General features: G+C 39.3%; 2 protein-coding genes across 9 annotated transcripts in view; both read left to right on the top strand.

Moving 5' to 3' along the window:
- Positions 1-15163, top strand: part of LOC133716077 (mitochondrial uncoupling protein 1-like) — a gene marked incomplete at its 5' end in the record, with an annotated part of 49889 nt that overhangs the window by 11155 nt on the left and 23571 nt on the right. The gene's annotated exons all lie outside the window — the stretch shown is intronic.
- Positions 177-15163, top strand: part of LOC133714316 (putative disease resistance protein RGA3) — a 46561-nt gene continuing 31574 nt past the window's right edge. For 2 of the 8 annotated variants that reach the window (XM_062140414.1, XM_062140409.1), the window contains exons 1-2: positions 177-1366; positions 1559-5020. In XM_062140414.1, the coding sequence (XP_061996398.1) occupies positions 236-1366; positions 1559-3289 (2862 nt within the window). In that variant the 5' untranslated portion in view covers positions 177-235 and the 3' untranslated portion in view covers positions 3290-5020. Of the gene's footprint in view, positions 1367-1558; positions 5021-5810; positions 5891-6855; positions 7057-7154; positions 7841-8084; positions 8217-8310; positions 8474-8612; positions 8988-15163 lie in introns of those variants that run through there. The other 6 variants (XM_062140411.1, XM_062140408.1, XM_062140413.1 and 3 more) reach the window with 6 other exon arrangements.

The raw sequence follows: 15163 nt of genomic DNA, 5'->3' as shown, positions 1-15163 counted from the left end.
GAGATGCCTTTGCTTCTGATTCAAAGCATCTTTTAATCAACGACAAACAAAGAAAAATAAAATAGCTGCCGTGAGCAGTAGTTGATTAGTTGTTGAGACTTATTCGCAATATATTTCATAAACGATCGTCCAACGACCTGATAAATTCATAAAAGAGAGATAGCTAGATTCATCCCTCTCCTAGTTTCTTCAACTAGCATTCTCTCAACTTTTTGATTCTCTTGAGTAGAGATCGATGGCTGAATTTCTCACTTTTGGTGCTCAAGAATTGCTGAAGAAAGTGGCTTTACTTGCCGCTCAAGAGTTCGATCTAGTATGGGGATTCAATGGAGAAATAACAAAGCTGCGTGAGTCGGTGCTTATGCTTGAGGCTGTGCTACAAGATGCCGAACATCCGCGACAAGATCAGGGAGAGGCTGTGAAGCACTGGGTGAAGAAGCTTGAAGTCATAGCTCAGCGTGCTGATGATGTGCTGGATGATTATGGATATGAGCTTCTCCGGCGTAAGGTGCAACTGCGAAATCAGATGAAGAAAAAGGTGCAGAACTTTTTTTCCCTCTCCAATCCCATCTTTTTTCGTGTTAAAATGGCACATAAAATTAAAAAAATCAACACATCTTTGGATGAGTTGAATAAAAAGGCAAGTACTATTGGCTTAGTTGCTAGACTATCCTTAGATGCAACAACTTCCCATGGTATAAGCATTGACAGGGAAACCTACTCTATGCAAGATGAAAACAATATCATTGGAAGGGACGATGTTGTGGCAGATATAGTTCAAGCCCTGACCAAATCAAACCACAATCTGGAAAGTGATCTCTCGGTTATGGCTATTGTGGGTATGGGAGGGCTTGGAAAGACAACTTTGGCTAAATCAATATATCATGAATCTGAGATAAGTAGGCACTTTGAGAAAAAGATGTGGATATGTGTATCTACCCCTTTTGAAGTCAATTCAATTTTGAGAGGGATCTTGGAATATCTTAAACCAGAAAATGCTGCAGTGAAAGCTATAGATGCAATATGTAATATTCTCCGAGAAGAGTTGAAAGGAAAGAGATACCTTCTTATACTTGATGATGTATGGAATGAAGATTCCGAAAAATGGAAACGTTTGAAGGATTGTTTGCTAGGAATTACCGATGCCCAAGGAAGCAGTATTGTTGTCACTACTCGCAGTGACAAAGTTGCAAAAACGGTGGAGACCCTTCCTAGGTGTGATTTGAGAAAACTATCAGATGATGAGTGTTGGCTTATATTGAAGAATAAAGCAGTTCCAGTCGGTAGTGTTCCTATACTTGAAGATCAAGAGACAATTGGAAGGGAGATTGCCAAAAAGTGTGGAGGTGTACCATTAGTGGCAAAGGTATGTTATATTATACATTTGAAGTTTTACCATGCTTTCTTTTTTACTTTGATTTGATAACAAGAATTTCTATTCCAAATATTGTTGACGTAGGGGAAATTAAACAAATAATAGTGAGCAGTTAATATTCAATTGAAGATAACTATAGTATTGTGGTGTTGAAATCTAATTCCATTCTCAATTTAATTGTAGGTCTTAGGAAACATTATGCGCTCTAAAACGAGCAATGAATGGAGTTCAATTATGGAAAGTGAAATATGGGATTTACCGGAAGAAGAAGACAGAATCATGTCGATTTTAAAGTTGAGTTTTGATGAATTGAAATTTTCATCATTGAAACAATGTTTTGCATATTGCTCGGAATTCATCAAAGACTCCAAAATGGAAAAGGATGACTTAGTTCAACTTTGGATGGCTCAAGGATGGCTTCACCCCACCAAAAGTAATATGGAGATGGAGGATAGAGGGAACGAATATTTCAACATTTTATCAGAAAAATCCCTTTTTGAAGACGTTGAAGAGGATTATTATGGTAATACAACATGCAAGATGCACGATCTTGTGCATGACCTTGCAGAACAAGTGTCAAACACGACAAACTGCCGCTCACTATTTTCCAAGGGAGAAGCACTTGGGAACACCTTGCCTAACTTTAGATCTTTGCGTGTGTTAAATTTATACAAGGCAGACATTGACAAGTTGCCGAGTTCAATTGGAAAGTTGACACACTTGAGGTATCTGAATGTTATGAAAACAAATGTGAAAGCATTTCCAAAATCTATTGGTCAGCTTTATTACCTTGAGACGTTTAAAATGCCTTATCATGTTGAAGAGTTCCCAAAGATGATTGCTGATATGATCAACTTGAGACATGTTTATTTTGGTAAATATGCGAAAGTTCCGGTTGAGATATTGGGAAGATTGACTAATCTCAGATCATTACCTTTTCTGAAGGTGGGTAAGGAGAGTGGACCTAGAATTGAGGAACTGGGTGAGTTAAACCATTTGAGAGGCACCTTATCTATCTATAATCTGGAGCATGTCAGAGATGGAGAAGAAGCAGTGAATGCAAAGTTAGTTGATAAGAAACATATACGCAAGTTAACTCTCGACTGGAAGCTTAGTAGACCAAGCAACAATGTTGACAATGAGGATGTTGTACTTGAAGGCCTGCGACCACATTGTAATTTGGAAATTTTGAAGATTCAGGGGTTCATGGGTGTCAAGTTTCCACCATGGTTTTTGGATGCCAGCAACTTGAAAGAAATTGAATTAGCAGGGTGCAACAAATGCGAACGAGTACCAATACTTGGCCATCTGCCAAATCTCATACATGTTAAGATGGAGGACATGCAGAACCTAAGATGCTTGGGGTTTGAGTTTTATGGTTACGATCATATTTCCGGTGCAACAACAAGTGACGGGAGAAAGACTTTGTTTCCTGCTTTGAGATCTTTACATATTCGGAATGCCGAGAATCTAATAGATTGGATGGAAGCAGGGGAAGTGATGCTGACGGCAGAAAAATTAAGGGTGTTTCCTTACCTTGAGGAGCTGAACCTGGAGGGCTGTAAGCAATTGAGAAGTGCTCCCGGTCATTTTCCATCTCTCAAGGAGTTGGTGATAGGAGGAGTGGAAAGTGGTATGCCTATAGCAAGTATTTTAAGCAATAAACTGACTACTCTCACTCATCTCAGAGTACATGATGTCGAGGGACTTACTAGTCTTCCGGAAGGGACGTTAAGAAACAACAAGAATCTTGAATATTTGTATATATGGAACTGTCCGGAGTTAAGTTGCATTGCTCCCCATGGATTTGACTGCTGCGCATCTCTTGAGAGACTGACTATTTGGGACTGTCCTAAGTTGAGGTATTTATCTGATGGGCTACTCCCACTCTCTCAAGGAGTTGGACATAAGTGATTGCTCCAGTCTAGAGTCCATTCCAATCATCCCTGAGCAAGGCGGTCTCCCATCTCTGCGCAAATTGTTTATATACAGCTGTTCTCAGTTATCCAGTTTACCTGATGGGCTACAATACTGCACATCTCTTCAACAATTGCATATACGGGAGTTACCAAAGATAACATCCATTCCAGCCCAATGCTGCACAGATCTCGAAGAGATGAAAATATCGGGCTGCCCAGAGATAACGTCCATTCCAGCCCAATGCTGCACATCTCTTAAAGAACTGGAAATACACAGCTGCCCAAAGATAACGTCCATTCCAATTCCATCTGAGGGCCTCCCGTCCCTTAGTCGACTGCTGCTTTGGGAGTGTCCTGAATTATCAAGCCTACCGAGTGGACTAGGCTGCTGCACCTCTCTTGTTGATTTGTCAATAACACAGTGCCCTAAGGTAACATCCATTCCAATTGACAGTCTCAGTACAACCCTCCGAAGCTTGTGTGTAGATAATCCAGAGTCTCTTCCAATTTTACACGGCGGCTTCACATCCCTCCGTCAATTGGTAATCGACGGCTGTCAAAGTACACAAATTGATCTGCAATTTTGTCAAATCCTCGTCTCTCTTGAGGATTTGAGAATAAGTGATTGTCCTAATCTAGAGACTGTTCCGAGTTTAGACAAGCTCACATCCCTCCGTGGGTTGTGGATTAGTGATTGTTCCCGATTGACATGTCTACCCAGTGGGTTAGCAATGGCATCCCCACACGTATTCACCCGTCTCAAGATATTGACACTTGGTCCGTTTTGGAATGAGCTGGATTCATTCCCGGCTCTTCAGGTTCTACCACAACTTGAATCATTAGATTTGTACGGGTGGCCGAAGCTCAAGTCTCTGCCTGAACAAATTCAACACTTGACGTCTTTGACTTTTTTGGGGATACATTCCTTTGAGGGAGTGGAGGCTATTCCAGAATGCTTGGGAAACCTTGCATCTCTTCACTCCTTACATATTTGGAATTGCAAGAATCTGATGTATCTACCTTCCGTCCAAGCTATGCAACGCCTCACCAAATTAGATTCGCTGCATATCTTCAATTGCCCCCTTATGAGCGAAAGATGCACCGCGGAGAGCGGCCCAGAGTGGCCTAAGATTTCTCATATTCCACAAATTCTTTCCTCTACCTCTTTTCTGAATCGCTCAATATAGTTATTATTTTGTCTGCCTCATTTTGCTTATACAAACCAGTGACAAGAATAATATTTATAGTTATTATTTTGTATGCCTCATTTTCCTTCTCACTCTCGAGCTCGATGGTGAAAGAATAATATTTTGTTTGAAAACAAGTTTTGTTCCATCTGCTAGAGCTTGAAGAACTCTGCTCATTTTACAATAATTGCAGGAAGAAGAAAAAAAAAAGTTTACTCTGATATTTAGGTTTCATTAACAATGGTGATACATAGAACCCAAATGTGAAGGGATTGTTGTTGTGCAAACTGTATAACTCTATTCAGTGACTTCTAAAGAGATTGAAACTTGTATATTCTTGTCCAGTTTTCTTTAATTTTATCTCTAGCATTAACCAAATTTCTTTTTGTGGTTGCATAAACAGTTGGAGTCATTTGATACATCAATCAAGAATAAGAGGTGCCTACGGGAGTATCTCAATTAGGAATTGCTTCAAGTTTCACATCAACTTACTTACTGTGTTCGGTGTGCTGTATTTACAGGAGCATCTACAATTTTATGTAAGTTCAACCAAAAAGATAAAAAAAACAATTATCTTGTATACCTCTTTTACTCGTTTTCTGAACTATCATTTGGAAATTCACTCTCCAGTCGCCACTACAAAGTAATTGCTTATGAGTTTGCTAAATTTCTGCTTTCGAATTACATTTTGTTACAGCTTTTCTGCTGAAATAAGATTCATTTATGTAAATTGGTAACCATGGACAGATTTTTCTGATTTTTTGTCTGCATGTAATGTTGATATCTTTGTTCGCAATTACTCATCACTATATACAGGTATTGGTTGCCATGATATAGCTAATCATTGCCGTTTAGGTATTGGTTACTACAAGTGTTATCCAAATATTACAGGATGTGATGCACCTCATGAGTTGGGTTTCAATCATGAGTATCCTGTAAGATTAGGCATGCTGCTTTAAGTAATAGTCAAAATATACATAACTAGCTAAATAATTGGTCTTTTTTTTTTTTTTTTTGTAATTGGGATTTGCTCAAGACTTTAATTTGGTACTGTAATTTGATCTACCTAAATGAGTTTGTGCGTGGAATTCTGTGGAGGCCAATGGTGGTTGATTGGAAAAAACGAATATTGGTATATTCAAATATTGAAGCTCCAAAAAAAAAAAAAAATTGTGAGCTTTTCGTTACTTGCATGACTGGAATTTGCTCTGCTGTGTGCTTTTTTATGTATCAACATCTGCATTGATTGTATTTGATTATTTTCAGGGTAATGTTTCTTTTAACGGGGCTAAATGGATTCAATTTCTCATAGTTTCAATGTGGTTGCAGGAATCACTATTGCAAATTCTGCCCTGACAAGGAATGAATGTTAAAGGTAGTTAAAAATAACTACTGTGCTTGAAAAAGAGGTAATGCTCTTCTCTCTCCATTTATATGTGTATGGGTGTGAAAAGAGATTTAAATTTCTTCTTTCATGCTGATACATATGCTTTACAAATGCTTTTATTTTGGGTCTCTACCTCAAGTTCTAACCATATATGGCTACTCTGGTTACTACTTACACTAACACTGAAGCCATTTGTATACAGAATTTAATATGCCAAAGTTTGCTCATTCTTTATTTAGTTAGTAAGAAGTCAGAGTAAGGAAACTGGTCAAAGATTTTTACAACTATTTAGTAGGCTGTGATCTGTATAACATTTTCTATTTTTATTGAAGATAGCTCTAAGTAACTTCTGTTAGATATTAACAAGAACAAAATAAAATTAGATAGGCTGCCCAGAATTGAATATCTAGTTAAATTACATTTGTTGAAATTGTTTACAGATAATAGTAAAAATGCGCACAGCAATAATTCAAGATATCCAACCCTTAGAAAACGACCTCCAAATCAAAGTGCAGATATGCAGACTCTGCGCATCTCCCTCAATTCCACTTCATTGTTTGTATTTGATCGACTACGGCCAGATGGTTGGCCGTGTAGAAAACAATGAGATCCTTTCAGCTAAATGATCTTTTCTTCCATTTAGATTTTGTATGCTCCTACTGTTTTGGTGCATCCCTATATTAAACAGATACATTACCTATACTAACTGCAAGCATTACCCCTGGAACTGTGTTGATCATTCGGGCTGGAAGGTTCAAGGGCAAGAGGGTCTTTTTGAAGCAGCTCTCTTCTAGCTTGCTTTTGGTCATTGTTAAGTTTTGTTTTTCTTAACTGAGTGCGAAATTGTTTTTGCTTTTGGTTACCAAGTAGTGCCATTTGTGTTGATCAATGTACATGTAGTTTGAGTGTCATTGGGCTGTAGATTTTAGAAAATGTAAAACAATACCGTTTATAGATGTATAATGTATCTAATGTTTGTAATTGCAGTATAATTAAGTTGAACCAGAACGACAATATTCCCGCAGCATCGTGCGGGCCGTAATATCTAGTATCAGACTATTTTCCTGTGGTCTGCAGGAAAATCCAGGACTTGATTCTATCTTGGTGCCAAGCCAACAGGTTCCCTTTCAGAAAAAGAAGCTTTCAGTTTGTGCGTTTGAAGTGGCCTTCAAAGTGCTGCATAAAAAGGTATAACCTTGTGATTCATCATTACATTTTTGCTATCCTTGTCCAGATAGGAATTATGTACTACATATGTAATCCAACTCTTCCTTATCCTTTTGCAGCAAATTAAGAGAAATGTGTACTACAAAGCAGTATTGTGGATTTTAGTCCTGTACTCTTGTTGCACTCCAAAGCAACTCATAGCCATCAAATCCGACTTCTTCGGATAGAAACACTGGGTGATTTCTGACGGATGATATGGCATAGCTGAAACAAGCTCAGATTTGTGAGGTTAAGGCCAATCTTGAATTGATTTTTCAAGGCAGTTCAAGCTCATGTTCAAGCAGGAAGATCTTTGCCTTCAGGTTGCTTCAGTTTGAATGAAGTAGTCATTTCACAAACTTCTGCGTGTCAGGTAGATCGAGCATATGTAGAGGTGCTCTGAAATCCTCTTGTTCCAGGTTGGTGAAACTGATCAACAGATGGTTCTTGAAAGAACAGATGGCTAGGCTAGATCTGTGTTGTGCCAAACTATTGTACAATTTAAATTCTTGATATTGAAATCAATTGCAGACTGCTATGTGACGAAGTCCTGAACTCTAAATGAGTTGGCTGAACATATATATCCAGTGAACTATTGGATGAGATTTGTTATTTACAGTTCATATATACTTTCTGGCATTAACTTATTGGTATCTAATACTAGTGTATGAATCGTGTGCTTGACAGATTAGGACCTTGCATGCGGGCAATGACTTTATTGGAGATGTTCCTTTCACAAAGAAAATTCTTGCTGCATTAACTACAGGTGAGCAGGCAAAGCATGGTTGTGGATGTTAATATATTTTCATTTATTTCTGCTAGTTTAGGGAAAGAAGAAAGTCGTAATGTGAACTATATTAGTGGTGGCTTATCATTGATTTGGCTGGAAGTTGGATTTTTGTTTTGTTTTCTTTCATTTCCAAGATGGAAAGATGGGCGGTAATATTTGCACTTATGCTGTGTTCTTTGTTGTTTGATTTAAAGCAAGTGGGTACTTTTCTTATGAACAGGTGCTCTAGCAATCAGTGGCAAATCAACTGATCTTGTAAAAGTTAAGACTTCAAGCTGAGGGAAAACTACCACTAGGCGCACCAAGGCGCTATTCTGGCGCACTGAATGCGTATTCCACCATTTTGAGACAGGTTGTGCATTGATACTGGAATTTTCAGGGAGCACCATTGAATTCTTCTTTTTCTGACTTTTTAACATGTTGTGCATTGATACTGGAATTTTCAGGGAGCACCATTGAATTCTTCTTTTTCTGACTTTTTAACATGGGTACTTTGCAAAAAAAAATCAGGAGGGAGTTGGGGATCTCTGGACTGGGATTGGACCTAACATTGCACGTAATGCTATCATTAATGCTGCTGAACTAGCCAGTTATGGTCAAGTGAAGAAGGTAAACTCATCACGAATGGTCATCAAAATTCCCTTTTGAAGTGAAACTCTTGTTACTCATATTAACCTGGACAGTTTTCCTTCTGTAGATTGCTTTCTCGTCTCTCAAATTAACCTGAATTGCTCTTCTCATCTCTTAGTATTCTGGCAGGCTAAGAAGTTCGTGAAAAGTATAGAGTCAAATGAGAAGTGAAGCCAAGAGAGTGGATTTAGATTGCAGGGGTAGCATCTAGAGCAAACAATAGTTGTTTTAGAGAATAACAAGGCCCTCGACAAACCTTTTTCTCCCATCCTTCTGCTAGCTGAGGAGAAGAATCATCTGAAGGAAAACTGCTAATTGGAAACTCAGAAGTTTAGAAATAATTAGTATTTGTTTTCTGGATTACATATATTTCCTTAGTCATCATATTGATGAATTGTGATTATAAAATTTGTCTATCAAGGCTCTAATTCCTTTGTTTGCAAAGCCAAATGCTATCTCTTTGTTGTCACCAATGAACTTATTTTTTTTTTTTGGTCAAAATGAACTTATTGAGGATGGCATGCAGACATATCCTTATTGGATTTTCTTTTCCAGTTCAGGATTCGTTAGTTTCAGAAAACGATGGTAAAACATGAATGATGATGCATATTCATAGAACAATAAGATAATGGTTCTTCAATATCTAAATAACTTTCCTGAGTGGATCTTGAATCTAACTTGTAGAAAGAAGAAGTTTGGTACATTCATAGTGTATGAATGTTCCATGTGCCTCTGGTTCCTTAAGGTGCTTAGATAGTTGCCACTGGAAATTTCGAGTCTGTAAAGTTTCTCCGTGAAAAAAGACTAGTCTGTTTATTCATCTTCTACCATTTCATTGCCTCACTTGCTGTCTCTCTGTTTTCTAGATCAAAAGGTTTAAAATCTCTAGCTCTTTCTGCAGTACATAACAAGGACCATTGCTACTAAACCATCTACCAAAGACTCCTCTATTAATAACTTGGTTACGTGGCCTAGTTCCACTTCTTCCAAACAAAGACTTCCAAGTTCTGCCAAGTGCCAAGCAAAGTCAACCTTGGTGTACAAGTCCTTAGCAACTGGAGCATCTATTGGCCTAAAAACAGCTAGAGATGTCCAAAACCACTGTTGGACATATCAAGAGTGCATCTATTATCTGAAAGCAGCTAGAGAATCTATCCACAACTACTTTTGAACAGAAATATGTCCGCAAATTTTGAAGATGCGTGTACACTTTTCAAGTCCAAAGAGCCTAATAATTTCATAAAGGAGCGATTTTCATCCATCTTCTAGTTTCTTCAACTAATCAAGCATTCTGTCCTTGTTTGGCCTCTTGACTTTCTTGAGTTAAGATCGATGGCTGAATTTCTGACTTTTGGTGTAGGCACTTTGAGAAAAAGATATGGATATGTGTATCTATCCTTTTTGAAGTCAATTCAATTCTAAGAGGGATCTTGGAATATCTTAAACCAGAAAATGTTGCAGTGAAAGCTATAGATGCAATATGTAATATTCTCCGAGAAGAGTTGAAAGGAAAGAGATACCTTCTTAGACTTGATGATGCATGGAATAAGATGCTGAAAATGGAATGATTTGAAGAGTTGTTTGCTAAGAATTACCGATACTCAAGGAAGCAGCGCGCGTTGTTGTTACTACCCGCAGTGGCAAAGTAGCAAAAATGGTGGAGACCTTTGTAGTGTGATTTGAAAAAACTATCAGACGATGAATGTTGGCTCATATTGAAGGATAAAGCAATTCCAGTCGGAAGTGTTCCTATACTTGAAGATCAAGAGAGAATTAGAAGGGAGATTGCCAAAAAGTGTGGAAGTCTATCATTAGGTCTCGTTTGGTTCGCGGAAAGTAAGCATCGGGAAATGAAAGTTGTTCCTTTTTGTGTTTGGGATGTAAAAGGAAAAGAAATATTTTTCTAAAGCAAAGGAAAATAGAAGGAAAAATAGTTCATTCCATACTCCAAAGGAATCACTTTCCTCATTTCTTTCATTGCATTTATTACTTGCAACACATTATTTTATTACATTACAAACTTTTAATTTATCAATTTTCCGGATAACTTTCCTTAAGTTACCAAACATCGGAATGGAAAGCTCTTCGGAAATTTCATTTCCATTCTCATGGGAAAAATAAAGGAATTACTATCTATTCCGCGAACAAAAAGGTATGTTTTACGATGCTTTCTTTTTACTTTAATTTGATAACAAGAATTTCTATTCCATATATTGTTGGTGTAGTGAAAATTAAACAAATAATAGTGATATACAATAAGCTGTTAATATTCAATTGAAGATGACTATAGTATTGTTGTGTTGAAATCTAATTCCATTCCCAATTTGATTGTTGGTAGTAGGAAACATTATGCTCTCTAAAACGAGCAATGAATGAAGTTCAATTGTAGAAAGTAAAATATGGGATTTACCAGAAGAAGAAGACAGAATCATGTCAATTTTAAAGTTGAATTTTGATGAATTGAAACCTTCATCATTGAAACAGTGTTTTGCATACTGCTCAATGATCATCAAAGATTTTGAAATAGAAAAGGCTGACAATTGGTCCAACTTTGTATGGCTGAAGGATGGCTTCACACTGTCCCAACCAAAACTAATTTAGAGATGGAGGATAGAGGTAATGAATATTTTGACATCTTATTAGAAAAGTCATTTTTTCAAGATGTTAGAAAGACTTCTACAGTAATATTACCGCATGCAAGATGCATGAGCATGATCTTGCGGAGCAAGTATCAAACATGACAAACTTGCGCTCACTATTTTCTAAGAGAGAAGCACTTGAGAGCATATTAGTAGAAAATAAGAATTATGATATGTTTGTTATGTTTCAATGTAATATTCATCTCCAGCTAGGAGGTTAATATAGAGATACAAGAGTAGTCCTAATAGGAAAACATCTCCTACAATTATACAGGAAAAACATAATCTACACCTACAAGGAAAGTAAATATTTACAGAATATTCTACACTCCCCCTCAAGTTGGTGCATAGATGTCAATCATGCCCAACTTGTCAATCAAGTTGTCAAACACTTTCCTTGCCACTCCTTTCGTAAGAACATCTGCTAATTGATCTTCTGTATACACAAAAGGGAAACGGATGATTTTCCTGTCCAGGTTTTCCTTAATGAAATGTCGATCTACTTCCACATGCTTAGTCCGGTCATGCTGAACAGGATTATGAGCGATTTCAATAGCAGACTTGCTATCACAATGCAAATCCATAGGCTTCTTGAGCTTAAAACTCAAATCTTTCAACACATTACGAATCCACAACATCTCACATACTCCATGCGCCATACCTCGAAACTCAGCTTCAACACTTGACCTAGCAACAACCTTCTGTTTCTTGCTGCGCCAAGTCACAAGGTTCCCTCCAACAAATGTAAAATACCCAGATGTGGACCGTTTGTCCGTCTTATCACCAGCCCAGTCTGCATCTGTGTAACCCACAACCTCCAACTCATCCTTTTTTTCAAACAACAAACCCCTTCCAGGTGCCATTTTAAGATATCTCAAAATACGATACACTGCATCCATATGCTCTTCACTAGGACAATGCATAAATTGACTGACCACACTCACAGCATAAGCAATATCAGGCCTAGTATGAGAAAGATAAATAAGTCTTCCTACGAAACGTTGGTACCTTTCTTTATCAGTTGGAACTTGATCCGGATAGATGGCGAGGTTGTGATTCATCTCGATCGGTGTCTCAATAGGGTTACAGTCAAGCATTCCGATCTCAGTTAACAAGTCAAGTACATACTTACGTTGGGACAAAGAAATCCCCTTCTTAGACCTTGCAACTTCAATTCCAAGAAAGTACTTCAATTGCCCAAGGTCCTGTTTGGCTCCAATTTTGTTGCAGCTGGTCAACAGTCTCTTTTCTTGCTTGGGCGTGCCAGCACCGTTCGGGTGCGGTCGTCGGGGGTGTCCCTTGACTTGACTTCTGTCGAGCGATTGTAGACGAGGAGAGCACCAACCTCGTCGCGAGATTCTTTGTGCCTCGTGGTGAGGACTTTGCTGAAGTTTCTTCTTGTTCACAAGTCGATACTCAATATTGCAGATTGAGCAGAGCGAAATCACCGGGAAGTATTGAGATCTTTCTAAAGCGTGACTTTAGCTTGGCTGGGTTGCTAGGGCGTTACCCTTGCTTGGCTGGTTCTGTAACCGTTGTGGTCGCGGCACTACCGTCGGCTCCCGAGGAGACTAGGACCGAAGTACGTTGGCAGAGGGTTTGGTGGCACTAAAAGTCGGCTTCTGAGAAGACTAGGACTAGGAGTGTGATCACCGGTAAGAGAAAGAGAAGGAGAGGAGTTGCTCTTAGAGAGGTTGCTCTAGGGAGAACTTAGATCATCTTAGAGATGTTTTGATGTTGTGAATGTGTGTTCTTTGTGTTTCATTGTAACCTCTATTTATAGGCTACCATGCCAAAGTGTTTGGCCTTAAACAAATGATAGTGGAGCACTAATTGGAGATAGTGGAGCACTAATGGAGATAATGGAGGTGGAGGTGGAGCACTAAATGGAGATAATGGAGCACTAAATGGAGATAGAAATGATGAATTTTGGAGTGATTTTGAATCACTTTCGGCTCCTTTATTCCTTCAATCATATCTCTATCAAGAGTTCCGAATGGGCCTTCGACTTCCTCATAAAAAATGTTCCACTATGAGTGTAGATCATCCTGGTAAAATTTCAGAGCTTTTGGTATAGTGGTTGGGCCGAAAACGCTGCTGGACCTCTTACAGGTCCAGTTTTCCAGTTTTGCTTCTGCAGAAAATTGGACTGATTGTTTGAAGGCCTTCCACTCAAAAATAGCTCTGGCACTCTTCTTAAGAAATGATCCTTGGGCTTTCTAGATTTAATCTAGAAAGTTTCAGCTCATTTGGATTTCGTTTGGTTAGTCTGCCGCCCCTCCTTCCTTGTTTAGCTCGGTTTCTCCTAGCCGAAGTAGGAAAATGTGCTAAAGTTGACTTTTCATGCTTCCATACTTTCATAGTAGGCTTTATTTAGCCTCTAAATATATATATATATTTCAAACTTGTCGACAATATATAGCTTGAGCCACTGACATTGGCTCAATTTCTCCAAGACGTGCCTTGTCAGGCCAAAATGCTCATTTTGGGTCCAAACATTGCCCCCCAGACCTCGAAGTCAAAGGTCTTCGTTTTGACTGAAGAGGTCTTGAGTCAGCACTACTCTTATAATGTTGTTGCTTCCAAGCCACTTGTATTGGCTTGACTGTTTCCATATAGGCCTCTAAATAGGCCATAAAGCTTGAATGCCATAATCTGAATTGCCTTTGTTATGAACTGACGCTTTCTTTGCCAACTTTATTGCCCCCACCATGGATCTGATGTCTGGTATGCAGTGAATTAATGAAACTTGGACAGGTTGTAGGAGATTAGAACTTTAGCGTGCCCCCCATGCGAAGAAGACTGCTTTTGATCGCGAATGAGGATCCTTCTCTTCCTTGGTGGTTGCTTCGCCATGTGTATAGCAACAAGTATCTGCCTTGTTCGCTGGCTCTCTGATATGTTGCTCCCGCATTCTTCAGTCCAAAAGGCATGACCACATATTCAAAAACTCCTGCAAACCCAGGGCAGCGGAATGCGGTCTTGTGTCTATCTTCTTCCGTGACCGGAATCTGGTGATATCCCGCTGTACCATCCATGAAAGACAATAGTTCGTGCCCTACATGTCCGCAACAGGCATGGGGTAGATGTCTTTAGGTGTAGCCAAATTAAGGTCTCTGTAATCTACGCAGATCCTCATCTTGCCATTCTTCTTGCGAACAGGCACTATATTGGACAGCCACTTATTGTACTTGGCTACCCTGATAATGCCCGACTTGTACATCTTTTCGACTTCCTCTTTGACCAGAACTTAGGTCTCCGAGTTCATTCTTCGCGGCTTTTGCTTCACAGGCCTCTTATCAGGCAGCGTTGGTAGTTGGTGGCATACCAAGTCTGGTGATAGGCCTGGCATGTCCTCGTATTTTTCCGCGAAGCAGTCCTTGAATTCCAGCAATAATTCGACGAGCCTCTGTTTCTCGCTAGGCTCTAAGTAAGTGCTGATAGCCACTTCTATAGGCTCATCAGTTGTTCCCAGATTGACCTTTTTAGTAGGGTCCCTAACCTTCAGAGGTGTGTCATCCAATGCCGCTGGAGCAAGCTGAATCTCTTCTTCCTCCTCTTCTTGGTCCGTGAACTCTTCATTAACAATTTCTAAGGTCGCGACTCGATCATAGGCCTCTGTTTCCACCAAGTATGAGGATAGCCTCTCATACAAGGAATGGACGGCCTCTACCTCTTCCTCCATGAGTTTGTGATCCATTAATTAGCACTTGGAGATGTCACCGCATATCCAGGCCTTTCGAGGTCGTTTTTTGCGACCGCGAGCCCCCATTGTGCCAATTCAGAGGTCTTCACCCCTGTGGGGCGGCCCTTATCATCAATACCAACGACTTGTAAAGGAGAGATTGGTTCTAGGTAATACCTTGCGTCCAAGTAGTTGGCGGACACCGAAAAAGGTCGCGGGTCTGCTTTAACAATTTCTGCCTTGTCCGCGACTCTGTCCCATATGATCAGCTCATGATGAAGGGTGGATGGGACACAATAACTCCTGTGGATCCAGTCGCGGCCCATAATTGCGCTATATGCCGCA

Source organism: Rosa rugosa, chromosome 6, assembly GCF_958449725.1.
Source record: "Rosa rugosa chromosome 6, drRosRugo1.1, whole genome shotgun sequence".
NCBI classification, from domain to species: Eukaryota; Viridiplantae; Streptophyta; class Magnoliopsida; order Rosales; family Rosaceae; genus Rosa; species Rosa rugosa.
The sequence above is the reverse complement of the archived record's forward strand: the minus strand, read 5'-3'. Positions and strand labels throughout refer to the sequence as shown.